The 23,259-nt window shown below is 36.4% G+C and overlaps 1 protein-coding gene across 3 annotated transcripts in view; it reads left to right on the forward strand.

The window, feature by feature from the left end:
* HPSE2 (heparanase 2 (inactive)) overlaps nucleotides 1-23,259 on the forward strand; it is a 680,289-nt gene that overhangs the window by 400,223 nt on the left and 256,807 nt on the right. Inside the window, exon 4 of one of the 3 annotated variants that reach the window (XM_062214714.1) lies at nucleotides 10,282-10,455. The exons of the other annotated variants lie outside the window; for them this stretch is intronic. Coding sequence (XP_062070698.1) covers nucleotides 10,282-10,455 — 174 coding nt within the window. The remainder of the gene's footprint in view (nucleotides 1-10,281; nucleotides 10,456-23,259) is intronic. 3 annotated transcript variants of the gene reach the window in all.

Raw genomic sequence — 23,259 nt, forward strand, 5'->3', positions numbered from 1 at the left:
GGGAGCTGGATTGGAAGTGGAGCAGCTGGGACTCGAACTGAACTGGCACCTGTATGGTATGCATACAGTGTTGCAGACTGCGGCTTAACCCATTATACCATGATGCTGGCCAACAACGATAAGTATTTTTAGAGAGAAAATTCTCAACTGACAGGTCTTTTCATTCATCACTTTGAAGATGTTCCCTTATCTTCTAACCTCCATGTTTTCTAATGAGAAATACAGGGTAATTTGAATGGTTGTTCTCTTTCATTTAATGTTATTTTTATATGGATGTTTTCAAGATTTGTTTCCTTGTATTTGGACTGAAGCAGCTCGAAGATTATGATGTCTGGGTATCTGCATGTGTGGGATGGTTTTGTCTTGTTTCTTAGTTTGCATTGTTTGAGGTTCACTGACCATCTTGAATTTGTTACTTTTTTAAAATTAAGTTAAGGAAGTTTGCAACTACTGTTTCTTCAGGTTATTATTATTTTTTTTTTTGCTAATGTCTTTATTTTCCCATTCTGGGCTGCCACTGACATGAATGTTAAAATTTTTTGATGTAGTCTTACAGTTCTCCGACTGTGTTCAATAAAAATTTGTTTTCTCTGACATTATATGTATTTCCCCTATTTTGTCATCAAGTTCATTGATTATTTCTCCATCATTTCCATTCTGGTATTAGGCTGATAAAGTGCATTTTTATTTCAGCTATTGTGTGTTTCAGTTATAAATTTTCCATTTGATTCAGTTTTACAGTTTCTGTTTCTCTGTATAGAAGTTTTTATTCATTTAAAACATGTTCATCAGTATATTAAGTATGGCTATAATAGCTGCATTCAAATCTTTGATAATTTCAACGTTGGGGTCAAAAGAGGGTTGGCCTATGTTGATTTGATTTTCTGATGAGAGTTGGTCATTTTTTGCTTTTTTTCATATTGCATAATTTTAATCATATTCTGAACATTTTTAATATTATGTTGTGAAGCCCTGGATCTTGTTTTCTGAAGTTTGTTTTTGTTTTAGCATGTAGTCAGTCTGGTTATGTTAAGATTGTTAATCCTGTTTCATATTCCTTGGGTGGTGGTTTCAATGACAGTTCAGTTTGCAAAGCCATTGTTAACCATGTTTGCATCTGTCTAATATATACTTAGGGAGTAGTTGGGGACTTGTTATGTGGTTTATAAATATTTTTCAGTGTTTCCTGTGATAGTTATCAATAACTCATTCCTTTTCATAATGTTGACGCTCTGTGTACATGGAACCCCATAGTAATCCTAGGACTCATATTTCATACCCAGAATTATGAATACCCATTTCTACAACTTACTCCTCTGTAGACTTCGCTCCCCTCCCCATCATCAAACTGTCCTCTAATGCACACACTCCAAGGAATTCTTTTCCTCGCTTCTTTTTTCTCAAATATTTTTACATGGCTTGTCAGTGCCATGTTTTCAGGGAGTTCTGTGAGACTAGTGAGATAAAAGAGGGATTTGCAAACAGGGAGTTCTTCTACCTTGTTTGAGAAACAGAAGCCTATTTCTGTGCACTGTGCAGAGACATGTCTTTTCTCGGGATTTTAGGTACCTATGAAACATTGCCACAGCCATGAAACTTCACAAATTTGTAGCTCAATGTCCAAGGATGCTCCAATAAAATGAATATTTCCTAAAAATTGTCTAACATGCAAAGGACTCTTTGTCTGATTTTATAACTAGAAATAGTGCTTTGTTTTCCAGAATTTTTCTGCTATATGGGCCTTTCTTCAGTCAAAGCAAAGAGGGAAAGGAAGAAAATAAGACCATGAAACTCACCCACATTAGAGATGGTTGTCCGAATTTTGACACTCGCCTCCTGTCTATTTGCTAGTATTTGCTTTTCAGAGTCCTTCAGTAGTTATCTTTCATATTCTGTCCAGAAATTTTAATTGCAGTTAGTGAGGGAGACACAGTGTAGTTGGCTTACTCCATCTTGTTTGACACTGGAAATCTTGTTTTCATTTTTAGCAGGTATTTTATTCTGAATATATGACTTTACATTTATAGTGTCTATATCAGAATTTTAAAGTAAGAGGGGAGTTTCTAGAAATAAATACATATATTACAAAAAAGGAGCTTATTGAGCAACCCAACTTTCCACAATAAAAGGCATTAAATCCAAATCCCATGTTCTTGGATAGGAAGAATAAATATTATGAAAATATCTTTGCTACCCAAAGTGATCTATAGGTTTAATGTAATCACTATTAAAATTCCAATGATACTTAACCACAAAAAGACCTTAAATCACCAATGTAATGTTGAATAAGAAGAACAAAGATGTAGTTGTCATACTTCTTGGCTTCAAAATATATTACAGAGCTACAATAATATAAAAAGTGTGGCACCTGCAAAAAAAAAAACAGACCTATAGACCATTGAAACAGAATAAAGATTTAATAAATAAACCCACACATTTACAGGCAACTGATCTTTAACAAGGGTGTCAATATCACACACTGTGGAAAGCACAATTTCCTCAATAAGCGGTGTTGGGAAAATTGGATATCATATGCAGAAGAATGAAATTTAGACCATTATCTTACATCATACACAAAAATAAGTTCAAAATGGGTAAAATATTTAATGTTTGGCCTAAACCTACTGAAAGAAAACATAAGGAAAAATCATCCTGACATTAGCCCTGGGCAATGATTTTTTTTTTTCTCTATGAATCCTAAAGCACAGGCAACAAAAGCAAAATAGACATAGGAAAATGTAGAATAGTACTATTAGTAGGATGTCTGTAGGATAATACTATTAACTATCTTATAAGCCATGTTCAAATTTGTTCATTTTTCCATTATTGTACCTTTTCTGTTCCAGAATTCTATATAGGATACAACGTTGCACTATGGTCATGTTTCCTTGGTCTGCTTCAATTTGTGATAGTTCTCGATAGTTTTCATAAGGTTGACACTTGTAAGCGTCTAGGCCAGTTATTTCATATAATATCCCCAAATTGGTTTTATATGATGTTTTGTCATATTGAATTTGGGTTTTCCATTTTTGGAAGAATTTCACAGAAATAATATCATGCCATCCTCAGAGCTTCATATCAGGGCAAATTATTTCAATTTATCCCATAATTACTAAGGTTATTTTATTTGCAAGGATTAAGATGGTGTCTGTTAGGTGTTTCCTATCTGTATTTACTGTTTTTACCTTTGTAATTAAAATCATATTGAGGCTGGTGCCACGGCTCAATAGGCTAATCCTCCGCCTTGCGGCGCCGGCACACCGGGTTCTAGTCCCGGTTGGGGCACCGGATTCTGTCCCAGTTGCCCCTCTTCCAGGCCAGCTCTCTGCTGTGGCCCAGGAGTGCAGTGGAGGATGGCCCAAGTGCTTGGGCCCTGCACCCCATGGGAGACCAGGAGCAGCACCCGGCTCCTGCCATCGGATCAGTGCAGTGCACTGGCCGCAGCACGCCAGCCGCGGCAGCCATTGGCGGATGAACCAAGGGCAAAGGAAGACCTTTCTCTCTGTCTCTCTCTCTCACTGTCCACTCTGCCTGTCAAAAATTATATATATATATATATATAAAAGAAAGAAATCCAGTATTGTAATTCTCCGAGATCTGTTACTTTTGTTCAGACTTCTTTGACTATTAGTTATCTTTTGTGTATCCATTTGAATTTTGGGATTACTTTGTCTAGTTCTGTGAAGGATGTCATTAGTATTTTGAGAGGCATTGTGTTGAATCTGTAAGTTGCTTTCTGTAGTGTGGATGTTTTAATAATATTGATTACTCAATCCAGGAGCATGAGAAATATTTCCTTTTTTGGTGTCTTCTTCAATTTATTTCATTAATATTTTCTAGTTTTCATTGTAAAGGTCTTCCACATCCTTGGTTAGATTTATTGCAAGTTATTTTTTTTTGTAACTGCTATGACTAGTTATGTTTTATAGTTTATTTCTCAGTGAGTTCTTTATTAGTGTATAAAAGTGTTAGTGATTTTTGTGTACTTATTTTATATACTTCAAATTTACTGAATTCATTTATCAGTCTTAATAGTCTCCTGGTTAAGTCTCTGGGTTTCTCTATATATAGAATTATGGAATCTGCAGACAGTAATAATTTGACTTTCTCTTTTCTTATTTGTGTGCCTTCTATTTCTTTCTCTTGCCTAGTTGCTTGACTTAAACTTCCTATACTATATTGAGTAAGACTGGTGAGGTTGGATGCTCTTGTCTGGTTCTAGATCTTAGAAGAAATATGTTCAATATTATGTTGACTATGGTTTGTCATATTTATCCTTTATTATGCTGAACTGTGTTCTTTCTATACCTAATTTGTTCAAGGCCTTTCTCATAAATATATTGAATTATAGTGAATTATTTTTTCTGCGCATGTTCATATGATCATATGATTTCTATATTTCATTCTTTTGATGTGATAATTATTACATCTGTTGATTTCTGTATATTGAACCATACCTGACTCTCTGGGATAAATCTCACCTGATCCTGAATAATTATCTTTTTGATATGTTGTTGGATTCAGTTTGCTAGCATTTTGTTCAGAATTTTTACATCTATTTTTATCAAGTATACTGTTCTATAGTTTTATAATTTGCGGTGTCCTTGCCTGGTCTGAGGTAAAGTTGGCCTCATAGAATGAATTTGGAATTATCCCTTCCTTTCAGTTTTTCAGAATAGTTTGAAAACAGTTGCTGCTAGTTGTTCTGCAAAATCTGGTAGAATTCGGCAATGAAGCTACATATTCCTGGGCTTTTCTTTGTTAGGAGACTTTTGATTACTGTTTCAAACTCATTACTCAATATTGTTCTGTCCTGGCTTTCTGTTCTTCATGACTCAATTTTTGTAAGTTAATGTATCCAGAAATGTATTCATTTCTTCTACTATTTCCAATTTTTAAAAAAGATTTATTTATTTACTTGAAAGGCAGAGTTACAGAGAGGCAGAGGCAGAGAGAGAGCAGGAGAGAGGTCTTCCATCCACTGGTTCACTTTCCAAATGAGCATAACGGTTAGAGCTGGGCCAATCCGAAGCCAGGAGCCAGGAGCTTCCTCCAGGTCTCCAATGCAGGTGCGGGGGCCCAAGGACTTGAGCCATCTTCCACTGCTATCCCAGGCTACAGCAGAGAGCTGGATTGGAAGTAGAGAGCCAGGACTCAAACCAGCGCCCATATGGGATGTCAGTACTGCAGGTGACAGCTTTACCTGCTATGCAACAGTGCTGGCCCCTCAACTTGTTAAGGTATAACTATTCATAGTTACCCCTAATGATCCTTCATATTTCTGTGGTATCAGTTGAATATCTTTTATCATGCCTTATTTAAGTCTAATATCTTTATTCTTAGTATGACTAAAGGTTTATCAACATAACCTTTTCCAAAAATAAAGTCTTTATCCCATTGATCTGTTGTATTATTGGTTCTATTTCTTTTATTTCTGTTCTAATCTTTATTATTTCTTTCTTTCCACTAACTTTGGGTTTAGTTTGTTCTTTTTATAGATTCTCGAGATACATTGTTAGTTTGTTAAATTGAATTTTTTAAATTTAGACACATTCTGCTATAAATTTCATTTTTACTACTACTTTTTTTTTGTATCCCATAGGTTTTGGTATGTTGTGTTTCCATTTTTATTGGTTTCAAGGAATTTTTAAAATTTCTCTTTTTAATTTATTTAATAAGCTGTTCATTTTGGAGTATGTTATTCAGCTTTCATGTATTTGTTTATTTCTAGAGTTTATTTTGTTTTGATTTCTAGTGTTATTCCTTTCTCATGAGAAAAGATTATGATATAATTTTGTTTTATTAATTTATTGAGACTTGTTTTGTGACCTATATATGCCCTATCCTAGAAAATGTTTCACATGTTGATGAAATATTATTTATTCAGCACCTGTTGGGTGGAGTATTCTGTATATGTCTGTTTTGTCCATTAAGTGTACAGTGTAATTTTTGTTGATTTTGTTTTGTCTGGTTCATCTGTACGTTGATGAAAGGGCAGCGTTGAAGTCTCCACTATTGTTTGGAAGCTTGTCTCTCCCTTTAGATCTAATCATTTTTGTTTAGAAAATTCAGTTCTCTGGCATTAGGTGCATTTACATTTAAAATCATACCTTCATGTGAGATTGATCTCTTGATCTTTATAGTGGCTGTCTGTTTTTACAAGTTTTATTTTAAATTCTATTTTGTCTGATAAAAATATTGCTACTTCTTTTCATTTTTGGTTTCTGTTTGAATGGAATATCTTTTACCACTCTTTTACTTTCAGTGTATATTTCTGCCTACTGGTGAAGTTTCTTAAGAGGCAGCATAAGTCCTGGTTTTGTTTGTTTTGTTGTTTTGGTTTTTGTTTAATCATTCAGATAATCTGTACCTTTTAACTGGGGGAATTTAGTCCATTTATATTCAGTTATTAATGATACATAATGACTTGGTCTGGTCTTTTTTTAAAATTCTTCAGTATATTTTGAACTTCCTTTGTTCTTTTTCTGGTGGGCTTTATACTTTCAGATGTTTGTGTGACAGTAGTTATCTTTGTCTTTTTATGTGACCCCTTAAGTATCTTTGGTATGGCTGGTCAGGTGGTGATGAATTTCTTCAGTTTTTGCTTGTCGTAGAAAATATTTCTCCTTCAATTACTAAAGATAGCTTTACTTGGTAGTCTTGGTTGGCAATTTTTTTCTTGGAATATATCATTCCTTTCCCTCCTAGTCTGTAAGGTTTCTGATGAAAAATCTGCTGTTAATCTAATGGGGGTTCTCTTACAAGTTAGCTGGCACTTTTCTCTTGTGCAGACTTTAGAATTCTCTCTTTTTGTTACTCTGGGTATAATATGTTCTTGTGGTGAGGATCTTTTTGGGTTATGTCTGTTTGGAGTCTTTTGGGTCTCCTGTACTTAGATGTCCAAATCTTTCTCCACATTTGGTAAGTTTTTAGTTGTTGTTTCATTAGATATGTTTTTTTAAAATTTTTTACTTCTTTTTGTCTGCGAGAATTTCCAAAATTTAAATATTTGTTCATTTAATGGAGTCCTGGTGGTATCAAAGACTATCTTATTTGTTTGTTTTTGTGTGACTGGAATATTTCAAAAGGGCTATCTTCAATTTCAGATAGTCTTTCTCCTGGTTGATCTAGTGTATTGTTGAGGTTTTCAGCTGTAATTTTAACTTCTTGAAATCTTTGTTTCTCAAATTTCTGTTTGATTCTTTTTCTTTTTTTTTAAAGATTTGTTTATTTTATTTGAAAGAGTTACACAGAGAGAGAAGGAGAGGCAGAGAGAGAGAGAGAGAGAGAGAGAGGTCTTCCGGTCTTCCATCTACTGGTTCACTCCCTAATTGGCCGCAATGGCCAGAGCTGTGCTGATCCGAAGCCAGGAGCCAGGAGCTTCCTCCCAGTCTCCCAGTCGGGTGCAGGGGCTCAAGGATTTGGGCCATCCTCTATTGCTTTCCCAGGCCATGACAGAGAGCTGGATTGGAAGTGGAGCAGCTGGGACCAGAACCAGCACTTATATTGGATGCTGGCACTGCAGGCCGCGGCTTTACCTGCTCTGCTGCAGCACCAGCCTCCTTGATTCTTTTTCAAGTCTGTCTCTTTGCTGAATATCTCTTTCATATCATGCGTCAATTTCCTAATTTTGTTTAGCTCTTTATCTGTATTCTCTTGTATTTCTTTGAGTATCCTTATAATCATTACTTTGAATGCTTTATCAGGCATTTTGTCAATCTCCAATTCTTTTGAGTGTGATACTAAAGCATTATCATGTTCCTCTGGGGACATAATATTGCCTTGGTTTTTACTCTTGTTGGGTGCCTACATTGGTATTTACACATCTGGTATATCAGTTTACTCCATTGCTTTTAACGGTGGCTTTTGTGGACTGAAGGCTTTTTCCTGAAAGTCTGTCTTTGGGTGTCGGTTTGGTAGGTGACTTTGGCCTCAGTTTCAGTTGGATACTAAAGTATGGTTTCCCTGTACCTTCTTTCATCATAATTTATGGCAGCAGTGGCAGGGAATTGGGGGAACTCCTTTCAGTCTCAGCAAGGGTGGAGAGGTCGAACTGGCAGTGGTTGGTGTCACAGCATTGCTAAACCCAGGCCTGATGTGAGCATGCGTGGTTACATACACCTACCACTGCTGAGAAGGCACTCAGAAAGAGAGAAAGGGAGCTTCATTGGAGCCTAGCCCACCTAGGATGAGTGTTCATGGGGCCAGGAAAGCATAGGCTATGCTGGGGATTTTGCACTGGTAACTGCTGACCTGAAGCTGCAGGATGTAGGTAGGACCTTTTACAGGCACCATGGGGTAAGCATGCATGACTCTGGGGTTTCTAGGACTAGCAGCCACAGTCCCAGAGTTATGGAATGCAGAAAAGGCCTTCTCAAGGTCCCCCATGGCAAGCACAGTTTAGATGAGAGCTGTGCACTGCCAGCTTTGGGTCTTGAGCCATGAGATGCAGAAAGGAATTTCCCACATCCCTCGGAGCAAGCAAGAGTGATGCTGACATTGTGTAAAGTCATCAAATGCTCTGAGCCATGATGTGTGGAGAATAAATTCCGCAGGTTCTGCAAGGTGAGCAAGGCTTCCAGGAGCCCTGAGCCACCAAACACAGAAGGGGTCTTCTCCAGGTCTCAAGGGGCAAGCGAGGGTGACTCCTTAGTTTGTATACCACAGTCCTGTAGCTCTAAGTATTGAGGGGCCTGTCATCTGTTCTGTGAGATGTATGCTGGTTCTGAGGACTGTGGCAGCATCCAGGCTGCCTACTGGCTCCTGAAATAAAATGGAGTCTAATAGTGGCTACACCCTAGCAGATTGGGTTCTGGGGACTGGGGAGGGACCCAATATGGGTTCCTTTTTTGGAGTAACACAGTCAGTTGGACTCCAGTCAACTTCCCAAACTGGATTTGAAGCCTCTGAGGGTTATGGAATTCCCCTGAAGTTAGGAATGCTGATCTACAGTAATCATTGAAGTCACTGTGCTTTCCTGTTTACCTTTGCCAGCAATTGGAATTCTCGGGGGTCTGGGGTAGCAGCTGCAGTGTGCTCTGTTCCTTCCTTTCTACTGGTCTCCTAAACTTTATGCTGTTTAGGTTTCCTATCCCTTATTTGCTGATTTCAAGAGTTTTCCTTAAGCTAATCTCCCAAAAATGTTCACCTGATTCATTTCTGTGCCTGAGGTTAAATACAGAACACCTTATTTAACCTTGGATATTTATTCTCACTGCTCCCAGGGCATCCAGAAGTCACAGCAGATATACTAGGATAATATTAACTCCTATATCTAACTATTAAATTTTAAAAGTTTTTAAAACTTTATAGTGCCTAATGTCATTTTATCTGTACCTTGGGAAGAACTGTCTCAAAGGACAAGTGTAATGTGTAGATTTTAAAAGAAAAAAATAAAGGCATGTCAGATAAGGAGAATAATTAGAGAAGAAGTTGATGGGGCAGAGAATTCTATAATAAATAGAACCAATTAACATCAACAAAAAAAACCTTTGAGAAAAATAGAGATGCCTGAAGTTGGGGGAGGGGATTATTGGTGAGTGATATAGACAAGGAGCAGGAAGAAAATGGTATTGAAAATCCACCAAGGTTTTTCAAGATGAGAGAATCTGATGAGAGTGATTGAGGGTAGGGGGATGAATTGGCAGGATGGGAAGAACCTAGAATTAGATAGGCAAGTACAGACCTGAGAATTCATGAAAATGGACATGATAGCCAGAACAAGAATGGTGGCAATAGGAATGAAGAAATGGGATGAGAATGACACACATGGTGATCGTAGATGATATCTGAGATTAATCTGACAGTGAACAAATCTCTAGTAATGGTTGGGGTATTTCTGTTCTCAGAAATAATAGCTTTCTGGATTGGAGTTAAATTTTTGGAAGTCCTCCCAGACTCAACTATTGCCTAAAACTTATGATCAAGTCCTCTTTCCTGGCCATCTACTCTGACACTGTTCCTGTCATGTCATGCAGGAAAATATATCCAATAGGGTCAGATCTTCTGCTTTTTCAAGAAAGTTGTAAATTCAGCTACTTTGTGTAATCTCCTAACTTTTAAACATCAATAATTCAATTTTTGTTAACAAATAAAACACTATATCCTACACTTGGTTGCCAATTTGAAACCTCTCTGAAATTCTGTGTATTGCATAGAAACTTGTCTGTGTGATTTCTTATCAGCAAGAAACATGTAGAAAGGATTTTTGTACTAGCTAGTATTTTCCTTTAGTTAGGATGGTGATTTGAAAGTTATAAGACTTTCTCTGCTTCTTCCCAGCCAGGTCTCTAGACAAACTTTATAACTTTGCTGATTGCTCTGGACTCCACCTGATATTTGCTTTAAACGCACTGCGTCGTAATCCCAATAACTCCTGGAACAGTTCTAGTGCCCTGAGTCTATTGAAGTACAGTGCCAGCAAAAAGTACAACATTTCTTGGGAACTGGGTAATGGTAAGTAAAGATGTTATTTCCTCTGAATTGACAGGATAAAGGGGGAAAATGGATTGGTTTGAAATATATTCTCAGTCAAATCATCTCTAATACATTGGCACAAAAAACATTTGGGATGTTTGGTCATGAGTTGACCATCCAAATGGTGAAAAACAGTAGATTAATTGAATCTACACCATCTGCATCTGTAGTGATCTCTAATTACATCATTTCAAACATGGGGGAAAATCCCACAATAAATGGAAAATATAGTGATTTATGACTTAAAAATTTCATGTTGCAACCACAAACTACTCTAATTTGAAAGAGTTTCAGTTAAATAAGTTTGAGGACTGCTATATAGTATATGGACTTCTTGAAGGTTCATGATTCATATCAGCATATAAAAGACCCTGAGCAGTCCTGCCACAAATAAATCTGTTTAACATTTTTTAACTTAATTTTATTAAGCCATTAAACCAAGGTTGGTTTCAGGCTTAGGAAAACCCATACTTAGTTTAATGCTCTGTTGCCACTGCATTGAAATTCTTAATAATTTTTTAACAAGGGGATTCACATTTTCCTTTTTGTGGGGCCCTATAAATTATGTTTAACCATTGAACTGTGTCTCTCTGTGTGTGTTTATTATCTGTTATTCCTTCCATGGAACAATATCACATTGCACACAGTTTAGAGAAGTTTAGAGAAATAGTTCATGAATCATACTGTTTTTCTTGATATACATGCCATTCTGTAGAGTCTATGACTGTAATATTAAGTCAATTAATATGGGTTATCATTTAAATTATGGATAGTATAAATCTGAAAGTTTTCTGATTCTTAAGGTAAAAGAATTTTTTGGTAACCCTCAATCAAAGCAATTGAGCCTAACAAACCAAGACTTCTCTTAAAATACTAATCATAAATTAATTCCAGCATTTTTGTCCATGGCTTTATATGTCTGTAGCTAACTTCATTTATTAAACACTAGGTACATATGTGTGTGCATGTATACCCACATACACATGTATGTGCTCTCACATGTATTTATTGAATCCTAGAATTTGAAGTTCTCATGATAACATGGCAATGCACAAAGGTCATAAAAATTAATGTCTGGGGGCCAGTGCTGTGGTGTAGCAGGTAAAACTGCTGCCTGCAGTACTGACATTCCTTATGGGTACTTGCTTGAGTCCTGGCTGCTCCACTTCCAATCCAGCTCTCTGCTATGACCTGGGAAAGCAGTGGAAGATGGCCCAAGTCCTTGGGCCCCTGCACCCATGTGGTAGATCCAGAATAAGCTGGGAAGCTCCTGGCTTTGGATCTGCATAGCTCCAGCTGTTGTGGCCATCTGGGGAGTGAAACAGTGGATGGAAGACCTCTCTCCCTCTCTCTGCCTCTGTCTCTCTGTAACTATGCCTTTCAAATAAATAAATAAAATCTTAAAAAAAAAGAAATAGGGTTCTGTTTTTGCATCAGTAGTCTTTTTTTTTTTTTACTTTTATTTAGCAAATATAAATTTCCAAAGTACAGCTTATGGATTACAACGGCTTTTTCCCGCCCATAACTTCCCTCCCACCCGAAACCCTCCCATCTCCCACTCCTTCTCCCATTCCATTCACATCAAGATTCATTTTCAATCCTCTTTATATACAGATCAATTTAGTATATATTAAGTAAAGATTTCAACAGTTTGCATCCACACAGAACATAAAGTGTAAAATACTGTTTGAGTACTAGTTATAGCTTTGATTCACATTGAACAACACATTAAGGACAGAGATCCTACATGAGGAGTAAGTGCACAGTGACTCCTGTTGTTGACTTAACAAATTGACACTCTTGTTTATGGCGTCAGTAATCTCCCTAGTAGTCTTTAATTGGAATGTGATTCTCATTTTCTTTCCTCCTGTTCTTTCTCTCCTTCTCGCAAAGTGGGAGACATTTGGGGAAATATAGGGACCATATGGAGACCTGCTATGCTGAACTGGAGAAAATTTGACTATAGAAAGGAGAACTTGGGTAGCCTGAGGATTTTCATATTTTAAATCAGTCTAGATATTACACATTCCATGAAATAAGCAGAGTGATGTTATCAGCTTTGAACTAAGCTAATTATTGCATAATAGGCAAAGTCATTTACTTATCCTTCCCATCCCATCTTCAAGTTTATGTTTCTGTTATTCTTTGGTATTCTTTTTTTCCCTTTCTTTACCTTACCCTACTCTAACATCAGACTGCATCCAGCTTATTACTTATTACAGCATCTTTCCCTTAAGAGAGCAAAGTGTTTTTCAAAAAGGACACTTGCAGGACCAATTAGGCAGAACATTTAAAATAGGTGAATGTTATTACACACTTAGAGGAGCAGTAAGCCTATGCTGAACTGCAGCATGCATGCTGTGTCCAAAGGCTTTGTTTGCTTTGTAAAATATTATAATGCCTGAGTAAAATTGTTTTGTTTAAAAAATTAACTAGTTTTAGATAAGTTTAAAGCAATTAAAACTTACCTACAAGTGATTGACTTTTGGGAAAATCCCTCTAGAGTTTTTGGCATCTCTAGGTGTGGGTGCTTGTTAAAATAAATAAATCTTCATTTGATATAACTAGAGTGATTTGGTGTTGGAGATGGTCTGGGAAAGAGAATATATGCAACTTTCTGTGTACCCTCATCTATTCCAGACAATTAAGACCTTGTCCCTCCCCATCCTGTTTCCTCTAACTATTAAATACTTTGGGCATGGCACTAATTACATTGAAAGAATGTTATGTAATCACCTTAGCCACATAACACTTGATTCCAATCATTGTTCTTCTAAGTGCCTCTTCAGAGCTTAACCAAAACAAAGAATCATTGATGAAGAGGGGGATAGGCATTGTCACATATAATAAAATAAAAATAATCATATAAATAAAGGCAAAATCTATAAATTAAAAATTCAATAAAGTAGAAAATATCCAGTAATGTTTTGGGGAGTATTTCTGTAAGTGTTATGTGCTTCTCTAATCAATAAATTTGAAGTTAGCATTTTTCTCTTCCATTTTCTTTTAAAAAGTGTACTTCTATTTTTTGATATGAATTTTATAAATGACCTGCCCAACTCAAGTTGCCTTTCAGGGTTTGAAAAAGATTTATTTTATTCTTCCTTCTAATTTATTTTGAAACTATTGATAGTTTTTCTTGTGTTAGAATCACACCCCTTAAGATAGCCAATGTATTCTGCTTACAACTATTGTGTGTTGTATATTCAGCCGCTTCTTCCTAAAAAAAAAATTATCTACAGGATCATCCCCCTGGCCTAGACTTACTTCTCCAATATTCTGTCCTTTTTCTTCTTTGTAACTTTATCCTTCTGGTCAGAGATAATGGTTAAATCATCATATCCAGATTCAGAATTGGACAATGGGACTGACCAGTCTCTTATCATTCATGTTTCTATGTACCAACAACCTGTTAACAGATATTTTATCTCTGAAGCAAATCTAGCATTGGAAAAAACTAAACAGACATTTCTTTTGTTGTTTCTACTAAAGTAGCTAAACTACAAGTGACTAACCTACTTTTTTTTTCCTTTGAAATAAGTCAGTAGTGTAGGTTACATTCTACCTAAATCACGTCCATTGTCAAGTGGTGCATTAACCCTGTGATTTGTGATTATAGAGTGGACTGAAATTATGTTTTTGTAAAAATTAAAGAAAAAAATGAAGAAAGGGGGGACTGAGGGAGGGAAAGAGAGAAGTATGATTATCTTCTTAGACTTATACCTATGGAATATGTGAAATCTGTTCTCTTTATATTAATAAATATTTTTAAAAACAAAAATGCAAAACAAAAAGCCAGTTAGGATCTCAAAAGTCTATGAAAGAATGACTTTCTGATACAAGAATTATATTAACAATTACATTTTGTGGATATAAAATGTTTCCTTTAATGTCCATAAATTTTAAATTTTATAACTGATTAATGTCAAATAATGATTGTAATTGTTTATATTTCTACCAACCATTGGTAAATCTAAAGTAAAGAAGAACTGGGACATTTTGAAGCTAGGACACAAACTCTGAAGTGTCCATACTGCACAAAGCAATTTACAGATTAATACAACCTCCTTCAAAATATCAATGACAATCCTCAGAGAATTAGAAAAAAACCCTAGAATTTATATGGAACACAAAGAACTCTAAATAACAAAAGCAATCTTGAATAATAAAAGCAAAACTGGAGACAACATAATGACAAATGTTAAGACATACTGCAGGGCTATTATAACTAAATCACCATGGCATTGGCATAAAAATAGGCACATACACTAGTGGTACAGATAGAAACCCTAAAATAAAATCCACACATGTATAGCCAACTGATCTTTGACAGTGTCCACAAAACCATATACTGAGTAAAGGATAGTGATATCCTTTTATCCAATAAATATTGGTGGGAAAACTGAATATCCATATGAAGAAGAAGGAAACTTCATACACCCTTACCTATCACCCTACACAAAAATCAACTCAAAATGGACCAAAGATCTAAATGTAAAACCTAAAACTATTAAATTACTAAGAGAGAAGATAAGTTTAACACCTCAAGACATTGACATAGGCAAAAAACTTTTAGAAAAGACACACACACACACACACAAGAAAAAGTGACAAATGGGAGAGATTATACGAAACTAAGAAGATCCTGCATAGCAAAGGAAGCAACCAACAGAGTGAAGATACATCCTAAAAAATGGGAAAAATATTTGTAATCCATGCATCTGATAAGGGATTTATATCCAGAATATATAAGGAGCTCAAGAAATTCAACAATAACATAACAAAGACTACAGTTAAGAAATAGCCAAGGAGTAGTACTTGAGGATGGATGCCTAGGGAGAAATGGCATTGACTTCAGCCACAGACAGATACCAGAAAAACAAAGGAAGGACAATGTTCCCAGGAGACATATTGAGAGAAATTTTCAGTGGAGAATGCACAAAACAGAACAGAGACTCCATGGAGCAGTGAGGAGAGTGAATAGACACACAGCTGCCAGTAGTGCACCTCCAGTAACTGCTGCATATTCATGGCAGCACCCAGCTGGAAAGCGTCATCTTCCAAGGCAAGGTGGAAGGATGTTGCTGCAGATCTAATGGAGGACTCAGGACACACCATGAAATAAGTTGGTGTTCTGTGTGGTGTGCATGTCTGGGTAGATGGGCTGTGCAGGCACCCAGAGCTCACTCTAGGCAATGAAACAGCTGGTTCATCTTGGTACATAGAAGGGCTGGTATTGTGAACACATTAGCCAGCTGCAACATCTCCTCCCTCTACACCCAACTTAGGTGTCACTCTAGACTCTTACCCCACCCACAAATGGTGGTCAGAGCTCCCTGGACTCACCCAGGACACAACTCTCTAATTTCTACTTCAGTCTAAGGAACTATGCTGACCTAGAGAGACACATTTCCAAGAATAATGCCCTTAATAAAAAAAAATCTGACCACCAAGGAGATAATAAGTGATCCCCAGATGTATAATAATCAATGTAGAAATGCAGGAAACATAAAAATAGAACACATTATGATTTCACAAAAGAAGGGCAATAATACATTAATATTGGACAGTGAAGAAGGGAATTTTGACAAAATGCCTAAGAAAGAATTCAGAAGAATGATTATAAGGTTACTAAGAAACACAGAAACAGTTGAATGAAATAAATCTGTACATGACATGGATGAGAAATCTGCAAAGAGATAGAGATAATGAAGACAAAAGAGAAATATTAGAAGTATTCAATAAGTCAAAAAACAAATACAATGGAATGTTTTAACAGCAGACTTGAAGAGGCAGAGGAAAGATTATCTCATCTAGAAGACAGGTCTTTTGAAATATGTCATGCATACACAAAACAGGAAGAAAAACTGAAAATAGTATTTGGGATCTATGGGATACCATCAAATAATCAAAGGAGTTCCAGAAACTATGTTAACAAAGAATGGCTTACAAAACATATTCAGTGAAATAATAACAGAAAATATCCCCAATTTGGAGAAAGATACGGACATTGAAATACAGTAAGCATATAGAACCCCAAACAGCCATGATCAGAAAAGATTGGCACCAGACACGTTATACTTAAAATTTCAAAAGTAAAACATAAATATAATATCCTACAATACTTAAGAGAGAATTAGTATATACTAAGTCGATCTTCTGTATATAAAGATAATTGAAAATGAATCTTGATGAAGAATGGGATGGGAGAGGGAGTGGGAGATGGGAGGGTTGTGGGTGGGAGAGAGGCTATGGGGGGAAAAGCCGCTCTAATTCAAAACTTGTACTTTGGAAATTTATACTTATTAAATAAAGTTGAAAAAAAAGAAATGCCACAGGACCTTTAAGTGATCTCCTATCAGATTAAAAGCAGGTTTCTCAATACAAACCCTACAGGCCAGGAGATAATAGAGAGATATAGACCAAAGTCTAAAAGAAAAAAATTGCCAACTCAGAATACATTACTCAGCAAATCTTTCATTCATAAATGAAGGTGAAATAAAGGCCTTGTATAACAAGCAGAAATTGAAAGAATTTGTCACCACTCATCCAGCCTTACAAATAATACTTAAGGATTTTCTACACATAGAATCAAAACGACATTGAGCATCATGAAAGAATGTGAAGGCAGAAAACATCCTAGTAAAAAAAAAACAAATGAAATTCAAAATAAACAATAGGAATATTCATGGAAAAATGAGAGGACCAAGTCATTACTTACCAATGATAACTCTGAATGTAAATGGACTAAATTCTACAATTAAAAGATAGAGACTGGCTGAATGGATAAGGAAATAAGACCTATCCATAAAGTTCCTACAGGAAACACACTTCACCAATAAAAATATACACAAGCTGAAAGTGAATGTATGAAAAAAGGTATTTCATGAAAATAGAAATAAAAATTGAGTGATAGTAGATATTCTCATACCAGAAAAAATAGACTTTAAGACAAAACTGAAAAGAGACAAAGGACATTATGTAATGATTAAGGATCAATTCAACAGGAAAATATGACTATAGTAAATGTATATGCACCCAATGATAGGGTACCTATTTAAAGCAATGTTAATGAATCTAAAGAGAGACATGCACTCCAATACAATAATAATGGGGGCCTTCATCAACTGACAGATGAAGTAAACAAAATATCAAAATTAACAATGAAACAATGGAAATAGCATTGTTCTATCCTAGAGAAAGTTCCATGCACTGATGAAAACAATGTGTATTCTGCAGCTGCAGGATGAAAAGCTCTTTAGATATCAATTAGATACACTTGGTCAACAGTGTAGATTATTTCCATTGTTTCATTGTTAATTTACTATAGTCATAAATGTTAGATATCAAGTTGTCATATAACACAGCAACTCCACTCTTAGATATATATCCAAAAGAAATGAAGACATATTCACACAAAAACTTGTATACGCATGTTCATAGTTGCATTTATTTATCATAGTAAAAGAGTGCAAACAGCCCAAATTTCCAGTCATTGGTAAATGAATAAATATCTGCATAATGGAATATTTGTAAAACAAAATGTAGTACAAAAACATTTTGTGTCATGGGTAAGCCTGGAGAAGATTATGCTAAATGAAAGAAGACAGTTATAAACACATAAATTGTATGATTTCCTTTATGTAAAATATCCAGGATTGGTAAATCTACAGAGACAGAAAATAGATTACTGGCTGGGACTGGGAAGGGAGGTAGGGTTGGATTGAAGAATGACTGCTGAAAGGATTTCTTCCTCGGATGATTAAAGTATTACATAATTTGTTGTGGTCATGGTTGAGTGACTGTATAAACTAAAAAACATTGAATTATACACATTAAATTGGTAAGTTATATGGCATATGAATTATATCTCAATAAGCTATTTTAGCAGAAAAAATAATTGTGTGTGTTTATCTTTTTATTTTGTAAAGGTTTATTTATTTATTTGAAAGTTAGATTCATAGAGTGGAGGAGACGGGGGGAGGAGAGAGAGAGAGAGAAAGAGAGTGATACCTTCCAACTTCTGTTTCTACTCCTCAGATAACTGTAACAGCTGGGGCTGGGCCAGGCTGAAGCCAAGAGCTTCTTCCAGTTCTCCTATGCCCCAAGCACTTGGGCCATCTTCTGCTTATTTTCCCAGGCCATTAGCAAGGAGCTGGATCAGAAATGGGGCAGCTGGGACTCAAACCTGTGGCACTGCTCACTACAATGCCAGCCTGCTCTTTTTTTAATTTGAAAGGGCCTAGCAATGCATAACCCATGCCATTAGTTACTGGCAGAAGAATCCCTTAGGAGGTTTATTTTTACAATGATAAGCAATATCACCACCCTATATTTGCATAGTATGTAGTTTATATAGAAATTCTAACTCTTCTATGTTAGACCTCAAAATGCTACATAAAGTACCCAATAAACTATTTTATAGGTGAGAAAAGAGAAAGGTGGAGTGAATTGCTGAAAGAGGTAGTTAAGTGCTAAGTCTATATCAAGAACTTAGCAATCCTAATGGAAAGTAAGGTATTTTTCCTAATACCGTATGGTTTGCTATTTTAAATGCTACTGTGACTTCTTAGCTTTCTTTAGTTTATTTGGCTTTCATTCAAAAATATTAGCTACCTAGTAATAGGATAAAGATTTGACAGATGAAGTAGTAAATAATACATATGGCTGTCTAAATCCTTGTAGAGGAGATAGATATTAAATAAGATATGAAAACAATTGATCATTATTTTTTCAATTTAGTAATTCTTCATAAATTTAAAGACTTGTGTAACCATTTCCATGATCCACTTTTAGAACATTTCCATCACCCTCAAAAGATCCCCTTGTGCCAGTTTATAGTCAATCTGTTACTCTTCCAGGTCCCAGGAAACACTAATCTACTTTTTGTCTTTTATATATTTGTCTTTCATGGATATTTCATGTAACTGGATTCATAAAATATGTAGCATTTTGCATCTTCTTTCAGCATAGTGATTTTGAAATTTACCCATTATAGCATGTACAAGTAATTCACTGCATCTTACTCGTGAATAAATTCTAATGTATAGATATATTTTTTATTTTCCATTCACAGCATGACAGACATTTGTATTGTTTCTACTTTTGGTGATGATAAATAATGCTACTCTAATTAAATATTCACATACACATCTTTGTATGGTCATAGGCTTTGGGCTCTTTTTAGGAAGATACTCGGAGTATCATTGCAACGTCATGTGGTACATTTATTTTTATTGTTAAAGAAATTGACAAGCTGCTTTCTAAACTTTTAAGTTTCAAACTTTTCTAGAGTTCTGTTTACATTTTTACCACCAATAAATAAGGACTCCCATATCTACAACTTCCTTGGCAGCACTCAATATTGTCTATCATTTTTAAAGCTTATTATCTATAATCTTACATATTTGGGGGATACAGTGTGTCACTTCTGTACATGTATATAATATGTATTGACCAAAGCAGATTAATTAGCATTTCCCCTTCTCTAACGTGAATGGAAACTTGGATCCTCTTTCTTCTGTTTGTTCATACGATACATACAGCTGTTATGAATTCTGGTTTCCCCACTGTGTTGTGTAACACTAGGAGCTTACTCTTGCAGTCTAACTCAGATTTGGTATCCAAACTCCCTCTTCTCCCCCTGCCCACCATATGTTTCCCATTCTCCAGTAATCACCATTCTGTGTTGAGATTGAGTTTTTCTTTAGCTTCCACTTATGAAAGAGAACACATTTGTCTTTCTGTTTCTAGCTTATTTCACTTAACATGGTATCCTTCCATTCCATCCATTTTGCTGCAAATGATAGGAATTTTTAAGGCTGAATAATATTCTATCAAGTAGGTATAACACATTTTCTTTATCCATTCATCCAATGGTGGATACCTTAGTTGATTCCATGTGTTGGCCATTGTGAACAGTGCTGCAGCAATCTTGGTGGAGTAGGTATCTTTTTGATACAATAATTTCATGTTATTGGAATATATATAACCATCAGTGAGATTGCTGGATCACGTGGAGATTCTTTTCTGTTTTTTAAATGAAATCTCCATACTGTTTTCCATAGTTACTTACATTCCCATCTACAGTGTATTACACTTTCATTTTTCCATATGAACTTTGGAATTGTTTTTAATAATTGTTCGAAGAATGACATTGATATTTTGATAGGAATTGCATTCAATCTGAAGATTGCTTTAGACAGTATAGACATTTTAATAATATTCTTCTAATCTTTTTTTAAAAGATTTATTGATTTTACTTGAAAGTCAAAGTTAAACAGAGAGAGGAGAGGCAGAGAGAGAGGTCCTCCATCTGCTGATTATCTCCCCAATTGGCCACAACAGCCAGAGCTGCGCTAGTCCAAAGCCAGGAGCCACAAGATTCTTCTTGGTCTCCCACACAGGTGCAGGGGCCAAAGGGCTTGGGCCATCTTCTACTGCTTTCCTAGGCCATAGCAGAGAGCTGGATAGGAAGTGGAGCAGCCATGACTCAAACCAGCACCCATATGGGATGCCGGCACTGCAGACAGCAGCCTTACCCACTACGCCACAGCGCAGGCCCCAATATTCTTCTAATCTAATCACAGGAAAGATCTTTCTATTTTTTTTGTGTGTCCTTGATTTCTTTCAAAAGTGCTTTATAATTGCCATTGTAGATATCTTTTACTTCTTTGGTTATATTTATTCCAAAAACTAATTTTGTGGCCGGCGCCATGGCTTAACAGGCTAATCCTCCACCTTGCGGCGCTGGCACACCGGGATCTAGTCCCGGTTGGGGCGCCGGATTCTATCCCGGTTGCCCCTCTTCCAGGCTAGCTCTCTGCTATGGCCCAGGAAGGCAGTGGAGGATGACCCAAGTCCTTGGGCCCTGCGCCCGCATGGGAGACCAGGAGAAGCACCTGGCTCCTGGCTTCGGATCAGCGCGATGAGCCGGCCGCAGCGGCCATTGGAGGGTGAACCAACGGCAAAAGGAAGACCTTTCTCTCTGTCTCTCTCTCTCACTATCCACTCTGCCTGTCTAAAAAAAAAAAAAAAAAAACAAAAACCTAATTTTGTAGCTATTATGAATAGGATTTCTTTCTTGAATTTTCTTTCAGCAAAATCATTGTAGTGTATAAAATGCTGCCTTTTTTGTGTTTTGATTTTATACCCTGTGACTTTACTGAATTGGTTTATCAATTTAAACAGCTTTCTGACAGAGTGTTTAGGGTTTACCATCTGCAAAATCAGGTCATCTGCTTCCCAAAAAGGATAGTTTGACTTCCTCACTTCCATTTTTTTTCCTAATTGTTCTTGCTAATACTCCCAATACTGTATTGAATAAGAGTGATGAAAGTGGACATCCTTGTCTTGTTACATATCTAAGGGAAAATGGCTTTCCCCGTTCAGTGTGTTTTTGGCAGTGTGTTTGTCATACATAGATTGTATAATTTGAATATGTTTCCTTTTTACCTAATTTGTTGAAAGTTTTTTTTTTTTTCATATGTGGATGTTGAATCTTATTTGGTCTTTCTGTGTCTGTTGAGATGATCATATTTTTTTTGAGCACCAAAAAGAAGTCTCTATATAATCAGAATTGTAATCATCATCAAAATAACCAACTAGGAGACAACAGTCATTTGAAAATCTGAACTAATTTATCACACTTTCCCCCACCCCCATCCTATTGCTTTGCTTACTTTTTTTTTTACAAAACTTTTATTTAAGCCATCGCCATGGCTTAACAGGCTAATCCTCCGCCTTGCGGCACGGGCACACCGGGTTCTAGTCCCGGTTGGGGCGCCGGATTCTATCCCGGTTGCCCCTCTTCCAGGCTAGCTCTCTGCTATGGCCCGGGAAGGCAGTGGAGGATGGCCCAAGTCCTTGGGCCCTGCGCCCACATGGGAGACCAGGAGAAGCACCTGGCTCCTGCCTTCGGATCAGCACGATGCACCGGCCGCAGCGGCCATTGGAGGGTGAACCAACAGCAAAAAGGAAGACCTTTCTCTGTCTGTCTCTCTCACTATCCACTCTGCCTGTCAAAAAAAAAAAAAAAGAAAGAAAAGAAAAAAAGAAAACTTTTATTTAATAAATATAAATTTCGAAAGTACAACTTTTGGATTATAGCAGTTTTTCCCCCATAACCACACTCCCACCCACAAACCATCCCATCTCCTGCTCCCTCTCCCACCCCATTCTTCACTGAGATTCATTTTTAATTATCTTTATATATAGAAGATCAACTTAGTATATACTAAGAAAAGATTTCAACAGTTTGCACCCACACAGAAACACAAAGTATAAAGGACTGTTTGAAGACTAGTTTTACCATTAATTCACATGGTATAACACATTAAGGACAGAGATCCTACATGGGGAGTAAATCCACAGTGACTCCTGATTTTGATTTAACAATTGACACTCTTATTTATGGCATCAGTAATTACCCAAGGCTCTTGTCATGCGCTGCAAAGGCTATGGAAGCTTCTTGAGTTCAAAAACTCCAACCTTATTTAGACAAAGCCATAATCAAAGTGGAAGTTTTCTTCTCCCTTCAGAGAAAGGTACCACCTTCTTTGATGGCCTGCTCTTTCCACTGGGATCTCACTCACAGAGATCTTTCATTTAGGTCATTTTGTGCCAGAGTGTCTTGGCTTACCATGCCTGAGATACTCTCATGGGCTTTTTAGCCAGGTCCGAATGCCTTAAGGGCTGATTCTGAGGCCAGAGTTCTGTTTGGGGCATTTGCCATTCCATGAATCTCCTGTGTATCCCGCTTCCCACGTTGGGTCGTTCTCTCTT

Source organism: Lepus europaeus, chromosome 17 (genome assembly GCF_033115175.1).
Source record: "Lepus europaeus isolate LE1 chromosome 17, mLepTim1.pri, whole genome shotgun sequence".
In the NCBI taxonomy this organism is placed as follows: domain Eukaryota; kingdom Metazoa; phylum Chordata; class Mammalia; order Lagomorpha; family Leporidae; genus Lepus; species Lepus europaeus.